The sequence below is a fragment of the Coregonus clupeaformis genome, chromosome 24 (assembly GCF_020615455.1).
Source record: "Coregonus clupeaformis isolate EN_2021a chromosome 24, ASM2061545v1, whole genome shotgun sequence".
Lineage (NCBI taxonomy): Eukaryota > Metazoa > Chordata > Actinopteri > Salmoniformes > Salmonidae > Coregonus > Coregonus clupeaformis.
In genome coordinates this window covers 3,800,092-3,827,668 of record NC_059215.1, presented here as the reverse complement: position 1 = coordinate 3,827,668, position 27,577 = coordinate 3,800,092, and the positions used below count along the sequence as shown (strand labels likewise).

The 27,577-nt window shown below is 41.8% G+C and overlaps 1 protein-coding gene across 1 annotated transcript; it reads left to right on the top strand.

Moving 5' to 3' along the window:
* LOC121537597 (cytosolic arginine sensor for mTORC1 subunit 2) lies at window positions 1-27,577 on the top strand. Its single transcript, XM_041845188.2, has 9 exons — window positions 1-532; window positions 4,629-4,699; window positions 6,725-6,918; window positions 10,526-10,658; window positions 20,613-20,736; window positions 23,794-23,904; window positions 25,596-25,678; window positions 25,950-26,044; window positions 26,172-27,577. Exons 1-9 carry the CDS (start codon window positions 420-422, stop codon window positions 26,235-26,237), a joined length of 990 nt encoding a protein of 329 aa, XP_041701122.1. The 5' UTR covers window positions 1-419; the 3' UTR covers window positions 26,238-27,577.

The window sequence follows — 27,577 nt, the reverse complement described above, 5'->3', positions numbered from 1 at the left end:
TCAATGGCGCTGCCCATGCAGTCAGAGACTCTATAATTGAACAGATACAAAGATGCGTCCTTTATCTACCTCTATGGTCCTCGCCTTCTTTTGATTGGCAAGTTGTTTGTTTCACTGTTACCAGCTGCTGGACTATTCCAATCCCTGTCGGAGAGAAAACACGCGGACCGATAGTCCTTCTCAATTTTCTTCCTCCCAGTTTACCTCATTGTGCTTTCTTTTATTTCACCCTGCTTCTATCTTTTGCTCTCTTTTACCCTTTTCCTAAGTGGTTAACTTTTCCTTCTCCCTCCCTTGCTTTCTGCTCAGTTTCACGGTTTTTATAAACTCTACCTATATAGCGTAAGGTATTTTTATTAGAAAGGATATACATTTCTATATATATTTTTTAATGTTCCTCAAATGAGAAGACGCAAAAGATGGAGTTGCATATTTTAGAACACAGTTTAAAAGTAGCGAGTATAGCAAAAGAGGGCATTCAGATTTGCACTCATGGATTAATCAAACTCGCCTTCTTGCCCTCTAAAACAAGGTAAGAAGCTATATAGATATGAACACTGTTATTAAATCCGTTAAAATATAACAAATTAATCATAAATATCGTATTGGGCAGTAATGTTATTGCAAACTAATTGCGGGACTGGATTATGTAGCCGATCGTTGTAGCAAAGCGGTGCAATTTTAATTGTGTTTAGTACAGTTGTCTTTTTAGCTTTAAATGAAATGCATGCTCTGTTGTTTTTGCATGTGTCAATGAGTGCTGGCAGTGGCCTATTCTTTAAATTCAGTAGGCTATTTCGTTTTGTATTTACATGTTCAGCTTTTGTAGTCCGACGTGAAGGGGTGTGTGTACGTGCATAGTTTTCAGCTCTGCGGTGTTGTTTTTCGTTGTGTGTAGCTGTAAAATTATCCGGGGTGAGGTGATTGATTTGAAATCGAACTTGAACCGGTGGCGTGAGACATTCATATATAGGCCTATAGTCGGCATTTACGTAGTCCGCGATGATGCCGAATATATCATTTGCGATGTTGCAATCATGATATGTTGTTGTTTGCGCCGCGAGCCATTATATCTGCTGCCGGAGAAGTGATTGCGCTTGACCGGTGGTTGTGTTTCTGACTACAGGCTTTGTGCCTTTCTGTTTTTAATCATTTTAATAGGCTATTAAGGGATCACAATAACAATGTAAAGATTCTTATATTAATTTCACCTGGCATGATGAGGACAGGGCAGGTTATAGCCAGGATATCTTCTGTAGGTTAAGCCTATTGCGATAGTTATACGATTATGACATGCCACTGAGAATATTCTCAATAGGCTATAGGCCTACTCTCTAACCTAAACTTCGTTAGTGTTATTTTCCTCAAGTGATTATTTCCTCAAGGGTAATTTACATGTATGTGAGATGCATTCCAATAATATTGCAGTTTTGCATTCCTACAAAGATCTTTGTATCATTGCAGTTATAACTGCACCAGGACACAAGTTGAAGGCAAGTCTTTTTTTAGTGAGGATCCTTACATTAAGGACACATGGGATTGGAAAGGCCATTGGCTAGCCTATATGGCCAAGCTGTCCTCAGGGCAACTCCCCCTCCACCTTTCAGTGACCTTTTTTTGTGTGCTCCACTGACCCCTAAAAATACTTGAAAAAGAGGTAGAGGTCCACAGGATGTAATATACATTTTTATCATGGAGTGTTTTTATTTAGAATATTAGACTGTCCTCAGCTGTGATTTGGGCCTTGTTGCAGCTTTAAATTCATGGCATTACTACCATTTGGGAGTCACTAATATATTTTTTTATACAGTACTTTTAGATTTTACAGTACTTTTTGTAATTGCCTCATATTTCGAGTCAAGTAAGGGTGTGTTGTTAATTGTCCAGGGGTGTTTTAACAGCCTGAAACAAACTCATTTAGAAGCTCCCTGTGAAGTGCCTCACATTCATGTAGAATGTGAATGATGCTGACAAAATGTGGAGCCACACAAACACAAGGGGATGGCTTGGAAGCTGCGTACCACCTAGAATGTTGTTGATGGTCAAAGATACCTAAAAAGAAAAGGTAGGGGCGTGGATCAGAAAACCAGTCAGTATCAGGTGTGACCACCATTTGCCTCATGCAGAGTGACACATCTCCTTCGCATAGAATTGATCAGGCTGTTCATTGTGGAATGTTGTCTCACTAATCTTCCATGGCTGTGCGAAGTTCTGCGGTTGTGAGGCCGGTTGCCCATACCATAACCTCACCGCCACCATGGGGCACTCGGTTCACAATGTTGACATCAGCAAACGGCTCACCCACATGACGCCATACACGTGGTCTGCGGTTGTGAGGCCGGTTGGACGTACTGCCAAATTCTCTAAAACGACGTTGGAGGCGGCTTATGGTAGAGAAATTAACTTTTAATTATCTGGCAACAGCTCTGGGGGACATTCCTGCAGTCAGCATGCCAATTGCACGCTCCCTCAACATGAGACATCTGTGGCGTTGTTATGTGACAAAATTGCACATTTTAGTGGCCTTTTATTGTACCCAGCACAAGGTGCACCTGTGTAATGATCATGCTGTTTAATCAACTTCTTGATATGCCACACCCGTCAGGTGGATGGATTATCTTGGCAAAGGAGAAATGCTAACTAACAGGGATGTAAACAGATTTGTGCACAAAATGTGAGAGAAATAAGCTTTTTGTGCATATGGAAAATTTCTCAGATCTTTTATTTCAGCTCATGAAACATGGGACCATCACTTCATATGTTACATTTCTATTTTTGTTCAGTATAATAATTTTAATTGAAAAGGGCATTTTAGAATCCCTACCTGTTAATTTACTGTGCATCTTCGCACTTATTAGCCTAATACACTGTGCAACCATTCAATTGCAAGGCTGTAGAGAATCATATTACCATGGTTGACTTGTTTCAAGTTCTTCATGAGCAATGCGAGAAACACCAAGTACTTTTAACTACTACAACAATATTTTTATGAGGACATTTTTTATGAGGACATGGCCTTGTTGCACAATCCCTCAGATTCATCTAACGTTTTTCAAGATGAGAGAGGTCAAAATTAGAGATCAAGTTAAATAAGTATATTCTGACAGCAGTTTCCAGGTACATATGCACCAAAAGTAATGGGGTAGACCTAAACTTCAAAACAGCACTCTAAAGCAGGGCTCTTCAACCCTGTTCTTGGAGAGCTGCCCTCCTGTAGGTTCTCTCCAACCCCAGTTGTAACTATCCTGATGGGCTAGACTAGGGTTGGAGTGAAAACCTACAGGACGGTAAGCGCTCAGGAACAGAGTTCTAGAGCCCTGCTCTAAAGGCTATTGTTAGATTAGCATCCTTTCATCAACTCAACACCTTAAATTAACACAAATCCAATAGTGGAAAAGCGCCACGTCGTACTGAAGGTGAATGTAATCGGAAGTCTCCTTTATATTAATGGCAGTGAGACACCCTTTCTCCATGCATATGTATTAGTAAATCTCTCCATCATATCAACCCAAGGACACTTGAGATGATGATAAGATGACACAACAACAGGAGATGTTTTGGACAAGTAGGCCACTTCAGCATTTAGGAGATGACGTACGCCATCATCATTAAAGAAATGACGCATGGCATCAGACTTTCCACAATCAACATGTATCATGGTGCCCCTCGATTAAAAGAGAGGTGTGGGTGAATTGGACAAACATAGCTCATCAGCCAGTGTCTCCTCTCTCCCAGAATTGTGAGCCGGTTCAGGTTTTACGATCAGCATAAAAGTCTGCAGCAGCTACTGGCAGTCCCAACTCAAGATACATGTATTTGGGTATGTTTGCATAGACAGATGCATGGAGCTAAAATATTCAAAAAAACATCTCTCCGGTTTTGCAATTCCTCTGGCAACGAGGTTTACACAACTGTACAGAGCTCCTATCACTCATAACTGAGGAATGAAATGTAAGAAATAGCTGGGTTTATTTCAAGCTGAGAAATACCATGGCGTATTTCTGTGTTGTCTTGATGACCTGATTGGCCTCAAATATAGCCCATATGTCATTAAATACGGTGATAAAGAAGATATTAACAGACTTGTGATCACACACACATTGTTTGCGTTGAGTGTATGCATGTGTTGCTTGCTTTCCACAAAAGGAACTTTGGGGGCCATGTGGGGTCACAGAGATTTTTTGGAGGCTGATTACCTTAGATTCAGACAGCCTCTCTGTCTGACCAGGGCAAGCTGGTGTTTTTTCTCTGATCCATCTGCTTCCTTAAAGAGGTTGTACGGAAGTTTAGTTGCTAATTGTTTACCAAAAATGTTGGCTTGAGTTGACTGAATAGTTCGTATACACATAGGCAATAGGCATATGATATAACATTAATATAAAAAAATGTACTAATGAAACCACAATACTTTAGGCTAACAATATGCTTTTGCTCCTCTGCATTGTCCAATGCGGTAATTTCTGGGCAATAGGTAAAGGTTCATTATTGCCTGCAAGCAGCTTCCAATAACTCCTTCCCATTTTTTATAATTGAACTTAGATAATGAATATGTTCTGTTGAAACTAACTGGTGATTTACAAGTAGCATAATGAACCACGTTATTCACTGTAAAACTCTTTCGTTTCCAGATGCAAATTTTTCAGTTTGACGGAAACTCCGGAGGACTATACCATTATCGTCGACGAGGAAGGCTTCAAAGGTGGGTTTTGTAGTCGCTACCTCTGGATCTTTAAGGTTACTGTGGAAACAAGGATCGGACCACGGGAAATAATTTGTAGCCCTATGATTTTCTCTAATTACTCGTATCTTGACTGGCTGTCGATGTTTGATCACATATTGCTCCATCAGTTTTCCCCCCTTTTCCATTATGGGTTAAGAGGCCAAGCTGTCACTGATTTGGCTTTGTGGTTGAGTGAGTGAATCCATGTCATTACAGACTGTTTCCAGGGTGACCCTTGTTGGTCACCATGGATACTAGAAGCTCTGCGTTGTGAAACAGGTGCAGGTATTCTACTGTAGATTGGCTGGAAGTTTCTATTGTGCTTATCTGTATGTGGGCAATTAATGGTAACGGAATTGCGCTGAGACTCAGATTTTTCACTTAAAATGTATGCCAAACAATAAACATTGATTTAAAAGTTTAACAAACCATACAACTATATGCACAAGGACTACTTTTAACATTGTACACTGAAAATGTAACAAAAACACATTCACTGAAAGAACTGTGCAGATGAAAAGTTTGGTAACAGAATTTTGGTAATCTCTCTGTTTGTGACCATGTTTTCACACCTTCACTTTGAAAAAATCTGTTTTGGTTATTGAATTACAGTAAGTGAAGTGAATGTACACCTGGTAACATTATTGCGGTAACGTAATTTCATTATGGGTCCCTGATTTGTACCTCACAACATAATTATGGATATTCATTTCTTTCTCTTCATTATTATAATATTATTTTAATGAGATCCACCACCAAACAAGACCAAAATTGGTTGGTCTGGATCAGACAAAATCTGAACCAATCATAGACGTTTCTCTTTCACAAGTACAGCGCAGAACAGTAGACTATAGTTCAGTACATTACAGTAGAGTTCAGTATAGTAAAGTATAGTACAATTCAGAGAAGTAAAGCATTTATTTTTTCCTACACTAAATATAAATGTTGATATTAGTTGGCAGGGGCGTTTATGTTAACATTATTGTGTTTGTATGTATTTCTAATACCTTTTAAAGGCAGAGAGAGCGAGCAATGACTTCAACCAATGAGCTTCAGTCCCTCGCCATCTGAGTGACAGCTAGAAAGATGCACATGATGCACACACAGCAGAGAGAGCAATGACATGGTGCACAAATCAGATTTTCGAGGAACACTTTTGGCTCGTGAGTGCTACTTTCAGAACTACTGGCTAAAAAGTATACAAAAGTACAGGAGAATCTCTTTTAAGACTTTTTCTGGTAGTTGCTTTCTAAGGCCCATTTTTCCACTTATTTGACAATAAATCAAATCCTTTGCCTATACCAAATTTTTAGGATGGAAAATGGTTGAAAAATGTATATGCCTTCATTTCTCAAATATGGACTCTTAGCTTTCATTTGACACCCAATTTGCCATGCTCCTATGAACTTCACATGTTGGTGCTCATGGGGCCTTTTACATGGAAATGACCATGTATTACGTTATTTTGCAGCATTACACGATGAACGATGACTTCAAATACTTGTTGTTTGGTCATGCCAGTGCATGAAAATAGCCGCACACACATTTAGCTCTATATCGAGGCTGTTAAAACAAAACCGAGATTGTTGGCATAGCTATGCTCAGTGGTAAATGAGTTATTATAAGCTTATTTACTCATTCCAATGACACTCATGAATGCAGTTTGTTTAACAAGGTTTCTTTCAAGGTTTTTCTACACACATTATTGATTATATGATGAAATAAGTAAGCATAGTCAGTCGTGTGATATCTTATTGTTCTTAGCAATGGAGTCAGGTCTTTTTCCAAGTCAGACCCCTCTCGTATTAATGGCACCCAGGCTTGACAATGCCTCCTCCAGCTCATCAGCGGAGGAGAAAGTCAAACAATCATCCGTAAAATAAGGGACATTGAGAGTCCGGTGACGCTGTTAGCGGCCTCATTTATCGCCAAGGGGACCACTGACAGACAGACACGTCCATCTGGGGCCACACCTTTTAACGGCATTTTCTCGTCCGGTTTCAGAACTGCCTGAGTCGGAGCACCTTAGTGTCGCCGAGGCCACGTGGTTGGCTCTCAACGTGGTGTTGGGGGGCGGGAGCACCACCAACTCTCAGCCAATCGGAGTCACCAAAATAGCCAAGTCTGTCATCGCTCCCCTGGCAGACCACAACATCTCTGTGTTTATGCTGTCCACCTATCAGACGGACTTCATCCTGGTGAGTGCAGTTCCACTACAGACCCCTCTTAAGTCTAATTTATACCCTACGGCAGGGGCAACTTTGATGGGGACCACAGAATATAAGGGGCGGCAGTGGGTCTGCGTACCCATATCCATACCAACACATGCAGTCAACTGATTTGCGCAATCAATCCATTTGTGCAGTTAAGCTACTTAACCCTTTTAACTAAATGCATTATACCAATAGCCAGGGCCGGCCCTAGCTTTTTGGGGGCCCTAAGCAAGATTTGGTTGGGGGGCCCCGCCACCTCGCTGGCAAAACATTTGGTGGTGGAGAGAACATTTTTAGTTTGAAAGTACATTTCCTGCAATTCTACACATTTTGCTATGGGGAGGAGAGAAAATGTTGCAATTTTAGAAAAAAAAATCATGCTATTATACTCATTTTGCCATTGGGCAGAGAGGATTTATTTTCAGTTTTACAGCTAATTTCCTGCAATTCTACACATTTGGACATGACTTATGCCATGTTAATATGACACCTGAGTGAGAGTGACTAACAAAATCAATGGGGGCTCCCTGGAGGTCAGGGCCCCTGTGCATGTGCCCTGCGTGCCCAGTCAGTATTCGGCCATGATATCTGGCTAGACTAACTTACCAATAAAAAAAAATGTTAGCTGACATGACTAATTGAGTGACTGTCAGTGACTGACATAATGAGAGAAACCGCTGATGCACAACCACATTTCAAAATGTCACCTTGTGTATTCTACTATTCTAACTCTCATCAGTAAGTTGAGACCCGGTTATATAATTTTGGGTCGGGGCCCCGGTTTTGGAAATTCATCCGCGGGCCGTCTGTTGCCCATCACTGCCCTTCATAGTCGACAACGCAAAACTTACAAATAGCTGCACAAAATGGTGATCCTGCGTAGTTGCGTAGCAAAACTATGCAGATGTGGGCAGCCCCGCAGTTACAAACTTGACGTAAGTAAACAGGATTGCCGTTTTGCGTTCTTCAATTGCGTACCTACTGTACAAATGAGGCTTTAGAAGTGCTGTTGTATGCCTTCCTCAACTCTGCAAGGAACACATGCAAGATAACAGCCAGAAAATTGCAAAAACATGGTTATTGCCAATTGTCATGAGCATCTTGGCACGTCATTCTCCCGTCACGTGTTATTGATCCTCAGTCACATTCAGTTTGAGGATGTACAGTGAGCTCCAAAAGTATTGGGACAGTGACTCATTTTTTGTTGTTTTGGCTCTGTACTCCAGCACTTTGGATTTTAAATTATACAATGACTGAGAAGTGCAGACTGTCAGCTTTAATTTGAGGGTATTTTCATCCATATCGGGTGAACCGTTTAGAAATTACAGCACTTTTTCTACAGCACTTTTTCTACATAGCCCCCCCCCCCCCATTTTAGGGGAACAAAAGTATTGGGACAAATTCACTTATGTATTAAAGTAGTCAAGTTTAGTATTTGGTCCCATATTCCTAGTATGCAATGATTACATCAAGCTTGTGACTCTACAATCTTGTTGGATGCATTTCCTGTTTGTTTTGGTTGTTTCAGATTATTGTGTGCCCAATAGAAATGAATAGTAAATAATGTATTGTGTCATTTTGGAGTCACTTTTATTGTAAATAAGAATATAATTAGTTTTCTAAACACTTCTATATTAATGTGGATGCTACCATGATTAGGGATAATCCTTAATACAACGTGAGAAAGTTAGACGCACAAATATTATACCCCACCAAAAAATGCTAACCTCCCCTGTTATTGTAATGGTGATAGGTTAGCATGTCTTGGAGTTAGGATATTTGTGCGTCTAACTTTCTCACTCATCATTATTCACGATTCATTCAAGACTAGAGGTGTTTAGAAACATATTGTATTTTTATATTCTATTTATTTACAATAAGTGACTCAATACAATATTTACAATTTTTGGTGGTCCTCTGTAGCTCAGCTGGTAGAGCACGGCGCTTGTAACGCCAAGGTAGTGGGTTCGATCCCCGGGACCACCCATACACAAAAATGTATGCACGCACGACTGTAAGTCGCTTTGGATAAAAGCGTCTGCTAAATGGCATATTATATTATACAATTCATTTCTATCGGGCACAAAATAATCTGAAACACAAACAGCAAATGCATCCAACAAATTTGTAGTCACAAGCTTGATGTAATCATTGTGTGCTAGGAATATGGGACCAAATACTAAACTTTTGACTATTTTAATACAGTGAATTTGGCCCACTAAAATGGAAATACCCTCAAATTAATGCTGACAATCTGCACTTCAACCTCATAGTCATTGTATCATTTAAAATCCAAAATGCTGGAGTACAGAGACAAAACAACAGCTCACTGTATTTGTCAGTTTAGCTGCTTATTCTTGCAAGTATTACTGAACATGGTAACCTGTTATGTTACCAGTGGTCCAGTGGAAAGGAATGAAGGTAGCCTACTGTTATACATAGGTAATGGAAAATAGCTTATGAAACATGCCATTTTAGTCTAGTATTCCCCCACTCGATATGAAAAGACAATAGCAGCAGATCTACAGTACCTCCCTGGGCGGCACTTTTGCTTTGACCAGCTGCTTAATTACACCAGTCCTTTCTCATGCCAGGCCTTTTTGGCCACAGGGAGTCTTTTTATTACCTGCTACTAAGAGGGGGAAGAAGAAAACAAGGTCTGCTGAATAACTGTGGCCTTTGTAAGGAAATAATAAATAAATTGTTGATAATCTGGCTGTAGTTATTTAAAGAGGATCAGTCTCGGCTCAGTCTCTTGCTGGAATTCCCGGTAACATTCATGGCCACTGTTTTCCCTCCACGCCACGGCCTAATCACTGGCTCTAAAGAAATGGAGGAAACAACCTGCGTCTCTCTCATCCGTTTCTCTCGCTCGCTCACTCTGCCTCAGTCTCTCTGTCTACTTGTCTTGATGTCTTACTCACTATCTTTCTCTATGGTTCTATCTTGCATGCTCTCTTTATCGGTATTTGAGGGTCAGAGGAAGACCAGCCAGGCCGAAGCCTCTTTTTTAAAATGATGATTTACGATGATTTGCGTTACATAAACGGTGGGGCCCGACCCAAATGCAGAATGCAGTCATTTAGAGCAGGGTTTCCCAAACTCGGCCCTCGGCTATTTGGGGCATTTTAATTACACTTTGAAATTAGATTTGGAAGCAGAAGACAGTCTCCACCCTTTTAAAGCATTGCATTCATTTGGGAGGTTGTTGGGCCAAACTTTTTACTAATCAGACATACAGTACCTGCCTAAAATGCTTTATTAACATTTGCTGTAGCCACGGGCTCCTTTCTTTTACTTACACTTGAAGTGTTCAGATAAGCAATATGCAGAAGCTCTGAGTTCTTTTGAAATGTCACTGAATTGTTTGCTATTGGGACACCATTGTTTCTTTTCCCTGATAAGTGCAGATTAAACTTGCAGTGTTTGAAGTGCAAATGTGACTTACTTTCTGATGTAATTGAATCAACCGTCAACCGTTCAAATGCTATTTCACGTTTATATAAAACTCTAACTTTTAGGTTTTCCCGGTTGTAACAAGTCTGTTGCGTTTTGGTTGACCCCTAGTTGTTGATGGTGTTGTGGTTGTCAGGTTCGAGAGCGGGACCTGCCCATGGTCATGCACACCCTGTCTTCTGAGTTCACCCTGATGAGGGTGGTCAACGGAGAGACCGTGGCCGCCAACAGCCTGGGAATCACCAATGGCTTTGTCAAGCCTAAACTCGGTAGGCACACAATACTTTTATTCACTATTATTCAATATACAAGACTGACATTTTATCCCTTTTTCACACTATTGTGTGGACACAAACTGTACTGTGCTTGCTCGGATATTGACTTTTGACATTGTCCTTTCCAGTACGGTTCCAGCAGCTATGGGACATAGTAACCAGGCCAGCACAGTACAGCTCGGCTCAGTAGTCTGAGGATTTACCCCAGTGTTTACCCAAAAGTCTCAAACTTTCTGTTTCCATCTACGCGGGCCGGCACCCGTGACTGTGAAAGTTCCCAGAACATTCTTTAGGTTGTAGCAAAAACTGTCCAGTTGGGTAGGTTACTTTCTAAATGTAATCTGTTACATGTACTAGTTACCTGTCCAAAATTGTAATCACTAGCGTAACTTTTGGATTACCCAAACTCAGTAACATAATTGAATTACTTTCAGTTACTTTTAGATTACTTTCCCCTTAAGAGGCATTACAGGACTGCCCAACCCTGTTCCTGGAGAGCTACACTCCTGTAGGGTTTCACTCCAACCCCAGGTGTTACTAACCTGGTTCATTTTATCAGCCTCCTAATTATTAGAATCAGGTGTGCTAGATTAGGGTTGGAGCAAAAACCTATAGGATGGTAGCTCTCCAGGAATAGGGTTGGGCAGTCCTGCATTAGAAGAAAACAAATAATGTATATTACCAATTGAATGAATGAATCTATTGCAGGATAAATCAATGTTAGAGTTTACATAGCTGGCCATAAATGGGTGTTGCATTTTACTTTCTACTACAGATAATAATAATATGAGGCTATATATTTACATTAAAAACCAAGTCTGTCAGATTTCCAGTCAAGCCAATTAATTGAATATCACTTGATCTTCAAGAATAGGACTCGGAAATATAGATTAGCCAAATTGTTTTACCTGACCATAACCCAAAAACGAATGACTTATTAGCCTACTCTGTTTATCTTGTTGTCATGGAGGACTGATTGGACTCATTGCTTTGAGTTGAAAAATAAATACTGCTCTATGGAATGGCATGCTCTGAGCACTAGACCAACCGAAAAATGCTATTTGCATGTGAAAAATGTATTATTCTGAACAAAAATATAAACGCAACATGTAAAGTGTTTCATGAGCTGACATAAAATATTCCAGAAATCTTCCATACGCACAAAAAGCTAATTTCTCTAATTTTGTGCACAAATCTGTTTACATCCCTGTTAGCGAGCATTTCTCCTTTGCCAAGATAATCCATCCACCTGACAGGTGTGGCATATCAAGAAGCTGATTAAACAGCATTATCATTACACAGGTGCACCTTGTGCTGGGGACAATAAAAGGCCACTCTAAAATGTGCAGTTTTGTCACAAAACACAATGCCACAGATGTCTCATGTTTTGAGGGAGTGTGCAATTGGCATAAACAACATGTTTGAACTATTGCATTCCATGCCTCCATAGGCTGTATTAAGCATAAGCGCGATTTCATGTTATTTTTTCAGGAGGGGAGTTAGGCTACATGCAGCTATTTACATGTTGTACACAAAATACATGATCAACATGTTCGTACAAACTCGCTGATAGTTTTTTGCCGCAATGCAAAACTCAAGTGGGGAGTTACATGCAGTTATCTACAGTGCATTCGGGAAAGTATTCAGACCCCTTGACTTTTTCCAAAATTTGTTTTACGTTAAAGCCTTATTCTAAAATTTATTAAATTGTTTTTTTCCCCTTATCAAACTACACACAATACCCCATAATGACATCCGAAACAGGTTTTTAGAAATGTTTGCAAATGTATATATATTTTTTTATGGAAATATCACATTTACACAAGTATTCAGACCCTTTACTCAGTACTTTATTGAAACACCTTTAGCAGCGATTAAAGCCTTGAGTCTTCTTGTTTGTGACGCTACAAGCTTGGCACACCTGTATTTGGGGAGTTTCTCCCATTATTCTCTGCAGATCCTCTCAAGCTCTGTCAGGTTTGATTGGGAGCGTCGCTGCACAGCTATTTTCAGGTCTCTCCAGAGATATTAGATCGGGTTCAAGTCCGACCTCTGGCTAGGCCACTCAAGGACATTCAGAGACTTGTCCCGAAGCCACTCATGCGTTATCTTGGCTGTGTGCTTAGGGTCGTTGTCCTGTTGGAAGATGAACCTTCACCCCAGTCTGAGGTCCTGGAGCAGGTTTTCATCAAGGATCTCTCTGTACTTTGCTCCGTTCCTCTTTCCCCTGATCCTGACTAGTCTCCCAGTCCCTGCCGCTGAAAAACATCCCCACAGTATGATGCTACCACCACCATGCTTCACCGTAGGGATGGTGCCAGGTTTCCTCCAGATGTGATGCTTGGCATTCAGGCCAAAGAGTTAAATCTTGGTTTCATCAGACCAGATAATCTTGTTTCTCATGGTCTGAGAGTCTTTAGGTGCCTTTTGGCAAACTCCAAGCAGGCTGCCATGTGCTGTTTACTGAGGACTGGCTTTTGTCTGGCATCTCTACCATAAAGGCCTGATTGGTGGAGTGCTGCAGAGATGGTTGTCCTTCTGGAAGATTCTCCCATCTCCACAGAGGAACTCTGGAGCTCTGTCACCTCCCTGACCAAGGCCCTTCTCCCCAGATTGCTCAGTTTGGCCGGGTGCCAGCTCTAGGAAGAGTCTTAGTGGTTCTTCCATTTAAGAATGATGGAGGCCACTGTGTTCTTGGGGACCTTCAATGCTGCAGAAATTTTTTGGTACCCTTCCCCAGATCTGTGCCTCGACACAATCCTGTCTCGGAGCTCTACGGACAATCCCTTCGACCTCATGGCTTGGTATTTGCTCTGACATGCACTGTCAACTGTGGGACCTTTTATATAGACAGGTGTGTCCCTTCCAAAATCATGTCCAATCAATTTAATTTACCACAGGTGGACTCCAATCAAGTTGTAGAAACATCTCAAGGATGATCAATGGAAACGGGATGCACCTGAGCTCAATTTCGAGTCTCATAGCAAAGTGTCTGAATACTTATGTAAATAAGGTATTTCTGTTTATTTTTAATAAAAAACAGTTTTTGCTTTGTCATAATGGGGTATTGTGTGTAGATTGATGAACATGTTTATTTCATCAATTTTAGAATAAGGCTGTAACGTAACAAAATGCACTGTAGGCAGCATATGAAACACAAGCAAGACACAGACACGCAGTCTAATGTTCTTTTTTTTCATCATCATTGAAAACATTGGCTTACAACAGACCGAGAAGGTTGTAGCCTTAATAATGGCCTTGAATGTTTGTTCAAATCGCCACTGGGTTTTTATTTCAGCTGTCCAGAAATATGAGGCAGAGACCGGCTACATCATCATGGTTCAGAAGCAATGATTTATACACTAGATGACTGGCAGAGAGCGCTGTTTTGACGCCACTGCGTTCCAGGTGAAGCTGGTTGAGAGAATACCAAGAGTGTGCAAAGCTGTCATCAAGGCAAAGGGTGGCTATTTGAAGAATCTCAAATATAAAATAGATTTTGATTTGTTTAACACTTTTTTTGGTTACTACATGATTCCATATGTGTTATTTCATAGTTTTATGTGTATATATGTATGTGTGTGTATGTATGTGTGTGTATATACACTGCTCAAAAAAATTAAGGGAACACTTAAACAACACAATGTAACTCCAAGTCAATCACACTTCTGTGAAATCAAACTGTCCACTTAGGAAGCAACACTGATTGACAATAGATTCCACATGCTGTTGTGCAAATGGAATAGACAACAGGTGGAAATTATAGGCAATTAGCAAGACACCCCCAATAAAGGACTGGTTTTGCAGGTGGTGACCACAGACCACTTCTCAGTTCCTATGCTTCCTGGCTGATGTTTTGGTCACTTTTGAATGCTGGCGGTGCTTTCACTCTAGTGGTAGCATGAGACGGAGTCTACAACCCACACAAGTGGCTCAGGTAGTGCAGCTCATCCAGGATGGCACATCAATGCGAGCTGTGGCAAGAAGGTTTGCTGTGTCTGTCAGCGTAGTGTCCAGAGCATGGAGGCACTACCAGGAGACAGGCCAGTACATCAGGAGACGTGGAGGAGGCCGTAGGAGGGCAACAACCCAGCAGCAGGACTGCTACCTCCGCCTTTTGTGCAAGGAGGAGCAGGAGGAGCACTGCCAGAGCCCTGCAAAATGACCTCCAGCAGGCCACAAATGTGCATGTGTCTGCTCAAACGGTCAGAAACAGACTCCATGAGGGTGGTATGAGGGCCCGACGTCCACAGGTGGGGGTTGTGCTTACAGCCCAACACCGTGCATGACGTTTGGCATTTGCCAGAGAACGCCAAGATTGGCAAATTTGCCACTGGCGCCCTGTGCTCTTCACAGATGAAAGCAGGTTCACACTGAGCACGTGACAGACGTGACAGAGTCTGGAGACGCCGTGGAGAACGTTCTGCTGCCTGCAACATCCTCCAGCATGACCGGTTTGGCGGTGGGTCAGTCATGGTGTGGGGTGGCATTTCTTTGGGGGGCCGCACAGCCCTCCATGTGCTCGCCAGAGGTAGCCTGACTACCATTAGGTACCGAGATGAGATCCTCAGACCCCTTGTGAGACCATATGCTGGTGCGGTTGGCCCTGGGTTCCTCCTAATGCAAGACAATGCTAGACCTCATGTGGCTGGAGTGTGTCAGCAGTTCCTGCAAGAGGAAGGCATTGATGCTATGGACTGGCCCGCCCGTTCCCCAGACCTGAATCCAATTGAGCACATCTGGGACATCATGTCTCGCTCCATCCACCAACGCTACGTTGCACCACAGACTGTCCAGGAGTTGGCGGATGCTTTAGTCCAGGTCTGGGAGGAGATCCCTCAGGAGACCACCCGCCACCTCATCAGGAGCATGCCAGGGCGTTGTAGGATGGTCATACAGGCACGTGGAGGCCACACACACTACTGAGCCTCATTTTGACTTGTTTTAAGGACATTACATCAAAGTTGGATCAGCATGTAGTGTGGTTTTCCACTTTAATTTTGAGGGTGACTCCAAATCCAGACCTCCATGGGTTGATACATTTGATTTCCATTGATAATTTTTGTGTGATATTGTTGTCAGCACATTCAACTATGTAAAGAAAAAAGTATTTAATAAGATTATTTCATTCATTCAGATCTAGGATGTGTTATTTTAGTGTTCCCTTTCTTTTTTTGAGCAGTATATATATATATATATATACACACAGTGAGGGGAAAAAAGTATTTGATCCCCTGCTGATTTTGTACGTTTGCCCACTGACAAAGACATGATCAGTCTATAATTTTAATGGTAGGTTTATTTGAACAGTGAGAGACAGAATAACAACAACAAAATCCAGAAGAACGCATGTCAAAAATGTTATAAATTGATTTGCACTTTAATGAGGGAAATAAGTATTTGACCCCTCTGCAAAACATGACTTAGTACTTGGTGGCAAAACCCTTGTTGGCTATCACAAATGTCAGACGTTTCTTGTAGTTGGCCACCAGGTTTGCACACATCTCAGGAGGGATTTTGTCCCACTCCTCTTTGCAGATCTTCTCCAAGTCATTTACGTTTCGAGGCTGACGTTTGGCCACTCGAACCTTCAGCTCCCTCCACAGATTTCTATGAGATTAAGGTCTGGAGACTGGCTAGGCCACTCCAGGACCTTAATGTGCTTCTTCTTGAGCTACTCCTTTGTTGCCTTGGCCATGTGTTTTGGGTCATTGTCATGCTGGAATACCCATCCATGACCCATTTTCAATGCCCTGGCTGAGGGAAGGAGGTTCTCACCCAAGATTTGACGGTACAAGGCCCCGTCCATCGTCCCTTTTGATGCAGTGAAGTTGTCCTGTCCCCTTAGCAGAAAAACACCCCCAAAGCATAATGTTTCCACCTCCATGTTTGACGGTGGGGATGGTGTTCTTGGGGTCATAGGCAGCATTCCTCCTCCTCCAAACACGGCGAGTTGATGCCAAAGAGCTCGATTTTGGTCTCATTTGACCACAACACTTTCACCCAGTTCTCCTCTGAATCATTCAGATGTTCATTGGCAAACTTCAGACGGCCCTGTATATGTGCTTTCTTGAGCAGGGGGACCTTGCGGGCGCTGCAGGATTTCAGTCCTTCACGGCGTAGTGTGTTACCAATTGTTTTCTTGGTTACTATGGTCCCAGCTGCCTTGAGATCATTGACAAGATCCTCCTGTGTAGTTCTGGGCTCATTCCTCACTGTTCAAATAAACCTAGCATTAAAATTATAGACTGATCATTTCTTTGTCAGTGGGCAAACGTACAAAATCAGCAGGGGATCAAATACTTTTTTCCTCTCTCAGAGAGAGAGAGAGAGATGCATTTAATGTCTACATTTTGTTTTTGCCACTTATTCTATTAGACACCTTAATGCATACATTTCAAAAATATATAAAATGTTACTGTCCCCACTACAACAACAAAATACTTAAATACATGTAATTTTGTCCTTGAAACATTTAATTGAAATACTGTAGAATTCCATTCATTCTTTTGGAGAACTGCTTATTCTGAGGAGTGCCAATATGGCCAACCGGTGGCTTCAATGCCTCTCATTGGCCAATACATAGCATCAGTAGTCCAGGGTTTATGTACTGTACATCATTGTTCAGAAGTGGGTGAGTAATGAGAGATACGTGAAGGGAGGTAGAGTTTGAGCAGCAGCTACGCCCAATAAATGTTTGTGTAGAATTTGCAGCCACAGACTTTTTAATAAAATCTCAATCAACACTCTCCCAGGGTCAGGCACGTGCACAGATGGGGGTGTCTACCTGTGCCCGAGCACCTGGCCCTTCGCCCTCCCACTCGCCAAGTGCCCTTATGGGTGGTGGTGTAAATTTTTTTTGTATACAGTTTTTGCCGTTCTTAACCCACTGCCCCCAAGTCGTCGCGAAGTTGTCAAGTTTGCCACCCCACCCCACCCCTCCCCAGTTGGCCTGCCCTGTACGGAGCTTACATTCGCCCAGTTGTGCCTTTTTCCCAGTCTGCCCTGTACAGCGATTGCTCACGGAAACGTGGTCACCGGTCGAGTGTGTTTGTGTGTAGCAAGCTACCTAGTTTAAATATCAACAGTACTGCCACAGCAGCATGACATTTGATGAACAAGTGATTTACATCATCGTCAATATTCAGTCTGGTTGGCTGCGCAGCAGCGCTTCATCACTTATTTACTTATAGAATCGATCATAGCCGCGGGAAGGGTGCTGGAGGTGCTGCAGCACCCCTGATAAATTGAAATAAATTTGACAAAGTTAAAGAATAACCACTGTCAGTTCAGAAATAAATTAAATAATTCAGAATAGCTTACTACTCCATGACTAGGCCTATAATTTAGCCACAGAGGATCAATAGCGTCTTTTAAAAAATAGCCTACAGTCGGGAACGTGCGGCAAATCTCTCAGTGAACAGCATGCAGACAAAACAGGCCTTTCGCAATATTTCAAATAGAATCGCGGGAAAACACAAACTAAATATTTTGGTAACCTACAACAGGTCTTTATCAACTTCCGAATAGGCCTATTGAGCGAACATTGTTTTACAAATCAAAACGAGAGAGGTAGGCTTTTGGCACTGGCGCATGGGCCTTCGCCGGCGAGTGAACTGCGCATCATTGGTTGAGTCGGTGAAACTGGAAAGCATTTTTAAGATAAAAATGTCGTCCTCATATTGTAGCCTATTTGTAGTCTCCACACACCTAGGCCTAGGCTATTGATGGATTCAAGATGAGGTTGTTTTTATTGATCTCAGATTCTGTTTGTCAGTGTCAAAGTACCCTGTCATTTCAATAATTTGTGCGGTATAAAAAAAAGATTCTGCCAAAGTTTCCAGTCATGTAAAATGATGTAGAATTGCGTGAAATTAGTTTATAAAAGGCAAACATTTTCCCGGACTCTAGGCTACTAAAACTGGGCCCATGTGTGCAACTTCTGTAAGCGCTTCTATGCCACTACACAAATGCGATGATATGCATGCAATGCTTTATTATAAAGGTTTAAAAAAAGGATCTCATGCGTTACGGTGCCTCAGAGCTCCCTAGGTCACGCCCTTCTTGCGCTCACGATCTAACAAATTAAGCACTGAACACAGGTAGTAGTCTAGATTAGTTAACCACCATATATTAAAATATCCACACAAGCCACTAGCCAGCCAGCCTTATCATGAGTTAGATGATGAAAATTAGGCAATATTATTTAGTCATTTAAGAGCATTGAAAATAAATCACAATGTACAAAACATTTAGCTAGCTATAACAAGGAGATGTACATAAATCATCAGCATCAATGATCAGCTGATAGCCCACCTTATTTTCCCGATGTCAATCATGTCTTTAGGAGGCACTGTAACTAGCTTGCTTACAATTTGTGTTTTTATTTTATTAGGATCTCTTTTAGTCCTAATTAGGACTTATCTTCTAAGAGTCCTTAATGAGTGAGTGTTACAGAAATAAATAGGCCTATGCAAAAAAAGTAATATGTTTTTGCTACAGAGGCAGTTGGTATGTTTTTAAAGTAGTTTTCTTCCACAAGGGGGTGAGTGCCCTTTTTTCCTTTTCAGCACTTGCCCCCTGAAAGGTCTGTGCACGGCACTGTCGAGGGTGTCTCAGTGAGAGTTAGGATATGCAAAAAACTAGGAAGCCGTTTTGGAGGTCCTGGGCTTGCGTGGTTACACGTGGTGTTGTGAGGCCGGTTGGACATACTGCCAAATTCTCTAAAACAATGTTGGAGGCGGCTTATGGTAGAGAAATTAACATTCAATTCACTGGAAAATAGCTCTGGTGGACATTCCTGCGGTCAGTATGCCAATTGCATGCTCCCTCAAAACTTGAGACATCTGTGGCGTTGTTGTGTGACACAACTGCACATTTTAGTGGCCTTTTTTATTGTCCCCAGCACAAGGTGCACCTGTGTCATGATCATGCTGTTTAATCAGCTTCTTGATATGCCACATCTGTCAGGTGGATGGATTATCTTGGCAAAGGAGAAATACTCATTAACAGGGATGTAAACAAATTTGTGCACAACATTTTAGAGAAATACTGGCATCATTTTATTTCAGCTCATGAAACATTGGACCAACATTTTACATGTTGCCTTTTCCTATTTTTCTTCAGTGTACATTACCTGGAAACATAATGTGAAAGTTTGGGGAATGTTCTGTGGTGGTTGTTCGATGTTGTGCACTTTCGTGAACGTTAGAACATTCCAAGGATTTGTCTTTTTTTCTGAAGGAAAAATAAAAGTTAGCAAAACATTGTTTGAATGTTTTTGGGATGTTATCCCAATGTTAGATGAAACCCTAACTAAAATTTAATGGGAATCTTAGCTAATGTTCCCAGTTTACTGGGTAGTGTCGCACTCCTGATGGAAACACAATAACACTAGAGCTTACATCAACATAAAACACTGCCGACCCACTGGTGTAGGGGTTAGTTGCCATGGAAAAGCACCATTAGACTCTGATACAGTAATGCACACTCAGTTTCAGGTTATGCATTGGGATTTCTCTGATACATTTCCATTTGTATTTCATCCCCTGAATAAGAATAATGCTGAGACTCCCTGATATGACTTGGCTGTTATGATGCATCCTCCTCTTGACATGTTTCAAGGCTGGCAGACATGTTTGTTAAAAGTAAGTAATCCAGCACGTGCTTTCAAGGTTCTGCCTCAGAACAGAGGCCCTGATATGGCAGGCAGAACATCTGTTGCTTATCCATCAAGTCAACCTCTTGCTGGTTGAGTGATTTTGTTGTCTAGATTTGTAACTCCTTGGTTACATATTTGATGGGTAGTATGAATCAGCCATTTTTGTAAAAGCATTGGAAATGTCCTCCTCTTTCAAAACTGAGGGAGACATAAAATGGTTGAATGCATATGTTCACAACCCCCAGTATCATATTAATAAAAGCATGTTTTCTCTCTCTCACTCTCAGTGCCCCGTCCCATTATCCACCCTCTGTCCAGCCCCAGTAACATGTTCTGTGTGACCAGCCTGGACCCGGACACACTGCCCTCTGTGGCCACCCTGCTCATGGACGTCATGTTCTACTCAGGCGGGTAAGGACCCTCTCCTCAGTACTCCTCCTGTTTCACATATGGCTGTCACCAGAGGCCATCTGCCGTCTCTTTTTAAGAGACTATCATACACACAGCCACAGGAGCACTTAGCTGCTCGAGTTCAGATCATTTGTTTAACATAGGATGTCTAAAACCTAGGATGAGGGTTAGACTTGAGCAGGGGCTGTCGTAGGATGGTTATGCTGCTGTTAGTAGGCAAGAAACTAATTTTCACGATTTCACTAAAATAAATCCATAAACCATAGCATGTTTTTGGGATTATTCAGTAGTTTTTACCTGATTTTAAGTAGAATCCTGTTGAAAAAGGTTAAAAGTTCCATTTATATTCCTAAAACATAAGTTGAAAATGATATTGTTGCTGCTTCCTGTTGTCATGGATTTTTAATAAAAATAGCCAAGTGTCAAAACACCGGTTTTAAACGTAAAAGTTCATAATCAATATTCTGAAATAAGTTGTGATATGTTGAAGACCATGACATAAACATTACATTTACATTTACATTTTAGTCATTTAGCAGACGCTCTTATCCAGAGCGACTTACAGGAGCAATTAGGGTTAAGTGCCTTGCTCAAGGGCACAACGACAGATTTTTCACCTAGTCGGCTTGGGGATTAGAACCAGTGACCTTTCGGTTACTGGCACAACCCTCTTAACCACTAAGCTACCTGCCACATTACTCCCTATACATGTCTCACTTGTGTTTTGCTAAATTAGTACCTTAACTGCTCACGCACCAATATTTTCCAAGCGGTCACTCTTGACTGAAATTGATTAGCTTTTTGTACTGTAATCAATAGTGTGCGCAAATTAATCACTCACATAGATATTGTATTGAAATCAATATAACTGGGACAATAACCATGGCGACATGTACCGTTTGCACTCTTCTAACAGACAAACCTCAAAGAACTTGGGTATACTACATATACCAGTCGATAGATGAAAGACATTTATCAACTCATCTCTGTGGGGAAATGTTTACGGTAGATGGCCAATACGAAAAAGGAAACAACACTTTTTGGACTGGATAATTTCAACGAATCAAATTCCCACATTGATTTCTAAATAGTGACAGGCTTGGCTTTCATATGAGTGATAGTTTGACCCTCATATCCGCGTGTGGTATTGTGGCCAGAGACGTTTGTAGGAGGAACACAAATTATTTCTCACCACCGTCCTCTGGAAAATGACTGCTGCCACCGACAGGCGCATCTGACAAAAACACTAGTACTAAACCAAAGATATTTATCTGTTTTTAAGCAATCTATTTTGTGAAATTGTGATGACTATAAACTTTTATAGTATCATCACCGATCTCTGGTAAAAAGGATGTATTTCCTGTAATAAGTGTGGTGAAAACGTTAGCCTGTGTTATGTAGTAACACATTCTGTCCACTATAGGGAAATTGGCTTAATATAAAACTCTGTCAAAATAATTTAATGTTTAGATTTAGGATGATGGTAATGAAGCACACTCACAGGTTTTTACAATAATTACATCTATTTCTTATTACTTTAATCATGGAGAGAGTTTAAAAATGCTCCTAAACACAATTTAACTGGGCGCTCTAGACTGGAACTTCCATAGTGTCTGTGCAGCAGCCTAAACGTACGACGTCCCTACTAGGGTTGAATATTTTCCCAGTATTTTACAAATGTTCCATCCCGAGAATAAATCACTTGTCTCCCTGGAAACCCGGTATTTCCCGCCAAAACCGGAAGTGTCATTCAAAAGCATTATAAAGCATTTAAATAGGCCTAAGTCTGGATTTGATTAGAGCTTTGATTGAAAATTCAAGCCTGACGCTACGTGATCATGATGATCTATACATTAAATACATTTTATGAGCTCTACATTAGTCATTTTAATGAGCCCAAGCAAGCCCAAATAATTGTGCCATTATCCAATACATACTGTATATGATATAAGCTACTGCAAATTGCGCACGATAGAAAAACATAAAAGCCCATAGATGTAGTGATCTATATGCTCTCTTGGGTAAATAAATGAAACTAGCTCCATTAGGCAAATCTTTTTGAGTGTGAACTATACTGTACTGTACTGTATTATATGGACTGGAATTACGCACATTGTTCAAACCATGATAAAGCAGGGATAGAACATGCGATTCTGGTGCAGCACATGCGGCCTACAAAGTTACAGAAGGCTTATACTTCTTCTCACGGAGATTTAATGGTTATGGGTCTGAATAAATAACTGCTATAGCCTACCGCCATCGCACGTTCGCTCTTCTTTCAAACTACCCGTGAGTTCTATTGGCTGCTGTATTTAACATTCAGCAAACAGTAGCTTGCGTTCCTCTTCGAATACTCTATTGGTATAAGAAACGCTGAAAATAACGTCCAGCAAGCTATTCTAGTCTAGCTTTCTTGCACGGGACTCCAAGAGCTAAGGAGCGTTTTTTGAAAGAGAGGCCAGTGGAGCACAGGTGCTGCGTTCATATTGCGCAAGAGACAGAGGCTATAAGTTAGAAGCTTATTATGCATAACCCATCATTAATTAGCTAAATATAAGGCTAATACTGCATTGAATGTATTACCTGAAAGAGGTAGTCTAGGACATCTCTCTCTCTCTCTCTCTATCTCTCTCTATCTCTCTCTATATATATATATATATATATATCTCACATGCATTGTGAACTGCGCTCCATATTGAGATGGGCTGTCACCCTGAGCGTTGATGATTTATCATGCAGCAGCCGTAGAGAAGCCAGAAGTAAAATTTCACGCCATGCTGTTAACATAAATAATGTATTATAATTGACCAGTTTCTCAGTTATTTATCCCGGGAAAAGGGAGTGATTTTGGGTGGTAAATCTTGGTAACCGGGTTCCGGCCGTACAACCCTAGTCCCTACTTTTAGGATTAGACTTTAAAGGTGGTGAAAAGTTTGACTAGCAGACCACTCGACATGATGATGATGACTAGGTTGGAATGGGTTTTTGGACAGGACCAAATGTAGTTGCAAGATAGTTAGATTGGACATACTTGAATCTCTGTACTTTCTATTCCAGGATAAAGGAGCCCGGGGCGTCTACCGAGGACACTGGACACATCCGCTTCTTCTCTTTCTCTCTGATTGAGGGCTACATCTCTCTTGTCATGGACGAGCAGACGACAAGGCGGTGGGTGCTCTCCATGCTTTCACATGGTTATGGTGTCTATTACCGTCAAAGGCAAAACAATTTGCGGTTTGAAGTCATTTGTGGACAACTTGTTTGCTGGGTTTGCTGCTGGGTTGTTAGGAAACAAACATAGATGATCATAGAGGGTTTACAAATAAAGACGGTTATGTAGAGGTAACCCGAACAGCTGCATTACTAATCACATGTGGATTAAACTAAAGGATTACAGTACCACTACATTAGTAGATACACTATATATACAAAAATATGTGGACACCCCTTCAAATTAGTGGATTCCGCTATTTCAGCCACACCCGTTGCTGACAGGTGTATAAAATCGAGCACACAGCCATGCAATCTCCATAGACAAACATTGGCAGTAGAATGGCCTTATTACAGAGCTCAGTGACTTTCAACGTAGCACTGTCATTGGATGCCACCTTTCCAACAAGTCAGTTTGTCAAATATCTGCCCAGCTAGAGCTGTTCCGATCAACTCCGATCAACTGTAAGTCCTGTTATTGTGAAGTGGAAATGTCTAGGAGCAACAACGGCTCAGCCGCGAAGTGTTAGGACACACAAGCTCACAGAACGGGACCGCGGAGTGCTGACGCGTGTAAAAATCGTCTGTCCTCACTACAGAGTTCCAAACTGCCTCTGGAAGCAACGTCGGCACAACAACTGTTTGTCGGGAGCTTCATGAAATGGGTTTCCATGGCCGAGCAGCCGCACACAAGCCTAAGATCACCATGCGCAATGCCAAGCGTCGGCTGGAGTGGTGTAAAGCTCACCGCCATTGGACTCTGGAGCAGTGGAAACGCGTTCTCTGGAGTGATGAATCACGCTTAACCATCTGGCAGTCCGACGGACTAATCTGGGTTTGGCGAATGCAAGGAGAACGCTACCTGCCCCAATGCATAGTGCCAACCTTAACGTTTGGTGGAGGAGGAGTAATGGTCTGGGGCTGTTTTTCATGGTTCGGGCTAGGCGCCTAAGTTCCAGTGACGGGAAATCTTAACGCTACAGCATACAATGACATTCTAGACGATTCTGTGCTTCCAACTTTGTGGCAACAGTTTGGGAAAGGCATTTCCTGTTTCAGCATGACAATGCCCCGTGCACAAAGTGAGGTCCATACAGAAATGGTTTGTCGAGATCGGTGTGGAAGAACTTGACTGGCCAGCACAGAGCCCTGACCTCAACCCCATCGAACACCTTAGGGATGAATTGGAATGCCGACTGCGAGCCAGACCTAATCGCCAACATCAGTGCCCGATCTCACTAATACTCTTGTGGTTAAATGGAAGCAAGTCCCCACAGCAATGTTCCAACATCTAGTGGAAAGCCTGGCTGTTATAGCAGCAAAGGGGGGGACCAACTCCATATTAATGCCCATGATTTTGGAATGAGATGTTTGACGAGCAGGTGTCCACATACATTTGGTAATGTAGTGTACTTTATCATGGGCTTGTTCTACATTGACAAGGTATCCCTTATATAGGTCAGTGGTGTCTCCAAGCTATGAAGGGGGACAATAAGTGGACCAAGCTTTTAGCACTTCCGAAGTGATGTATTTTTCACCATAGCATGTAGGGCAACCACTGGCCTACAATCTGAATTTGACCAAATCATAATTTTTTATGTTATTGCTATAGATTGAATGAGTATGTACATTCATTTTTTCCCTTCTAGGTTTCCCAACAATGTCCTCTTCACTAGTGCTTCAGGGGAGCTTTGGAAAATGGTTCGCATTGGAGGACAGCCTTTAGGATTTGGTAAGTAGGACCGTTGTGGTTCTCTCAGGTTGGTTTCCACAGGTCTCCCTCATGTTAGTCAGATCTCTGTGCAGAGTACACATCACCAGGAAACACTGTTTGATGCGAGTGTAATTTGGCTAAGATTCTGAAAAACCTCCAACTGTGATGCCAATCTGAATATTACTTGGCAATGTGAGGAATACATTAAATGCCCAGATACACCTCAAGTCTGAAAGAAATATCTGATATTTATGGATATGTGTTCTGTATTCTTATTGCCTTGTGTCAGACGAGTGTGGTATCGTGGCTCAAATATCGGAACCCCTGGCGACTGCTGACATTCCAGCTTATTACATCAGTACCTTCAAGTTCGACCATGCCCTGGTGAGTGATGGTTTACAACTCTACACCCTCTCTGTATCTCTCTCTCTCTGTTTGTATGGTAAAGAGGTCAGTTTAAACTGGAACCTTTGGAATAATAATGATTTAACTTCCGTCCTATCTCTCATAGGTCCCAGAAGAAAACATCCAGAGTGTGATTGGAGCTTTGAGGACCAATGAGAGCGCAGGACAGTGAAGGCGAGGTGGGAAGAGACCGTGGAACGAGCGATTTATCATGTCAAAAAAATAAATAAGTGCCAAGACTGTGGTTCTGGGAAGAGGGTAATGCAAAGCTTGAGTGGTGTAGATGGGGGACGGGGGAGGGACAGTGTATGTGTGTGTGTATAGGCATGCTTTTGTACAACGACCATCAACGTGTCCCTCCCATTCTGAGACGGTTCCAACTACGCTCCAAACCCCACCTGCCACCCCCTTGAGCATCCACTCTTACCCCAAACAACATCCACCTCTTTGGGGACCCAAAGCTAGAGTGACTGCAGTGTTTTTTCTTTTCTCTCGCTCTCCTATTTCCTTCTCCTCCCCCTCAGACCATTTCACCATGGCAACGTGACCTACCGAATTTGGGCCTATTTCTTGGACACCAGCCTGAGATGCTGCCAAGCAGCCCTCCTTTTACTCTTCATGTGCCACCCATGCGGTCCATGACTGCCTATAGTGATAGGTGTTGCTTTAGTATACCAGACTTTACTTCCTAACTTTACATAGTTTTTCCAAGCTGCTCTTTCCATAACAAGCATACTGTATTAGTTACCAGTCCTCCTCTTATGGAAAGAAAGAGAATGTACTCTACAAACAATTATCAATATTTGTATTTATTTTTCTCAGTGCCAAGAGGTTTTAAAGACCCGATTGCCTTGTCTAGTGCTCAGCATGTGTGCAATTTCAGATCCGATTTTGTCAGATGGGGAAATTAAAGACTGGTGAATGTTTACTGATGAATCACAGAGCCACTGATCTATAGAACATATCATATAAACAACAGTCTAATGTGCTATATATAAGCCAATTTTCATGTAGTTTGGGTCGTTTCGGGAGAACTAGGTTATCGTTTTGCGTCGAGTGCCACACAATGCTTGACTACAAACCAGTCCTTTACCACAAACTAGAAGAATAACTTCAACGCTAGGAAAGCAAGTGTGGAAGAGAAGTGGTGGGGGACTTTGCGGTCGTGGACTTTGTTTTTTTGCGGTCGTGGATCATTGAACCAGTCATGCAACCCTGGTGTCAGTTTAGTCATTCTCCCCCCCCTCCCCCACCCCGGTCTGCACTTTAATACAGGTCCATCTTACTGACCTGCTGTACTGATGTGAAAACGGGGAAGACTATTTTATCCTTGAAGGATTATCTTGAGAAGTGGAGACTTTTGTTGGTCTTAAAGCATTGGTGGGTATTTTATTCTCTGTGACAAGCAAAAGCATTCTTCTGTTAGCTTTGATTTGCAGAAACCATGTATTTATCAGTGTTAAAAACATAAATGGTGACATTTCTTCTGATAAAAAAAGCTCTTTATTTTCA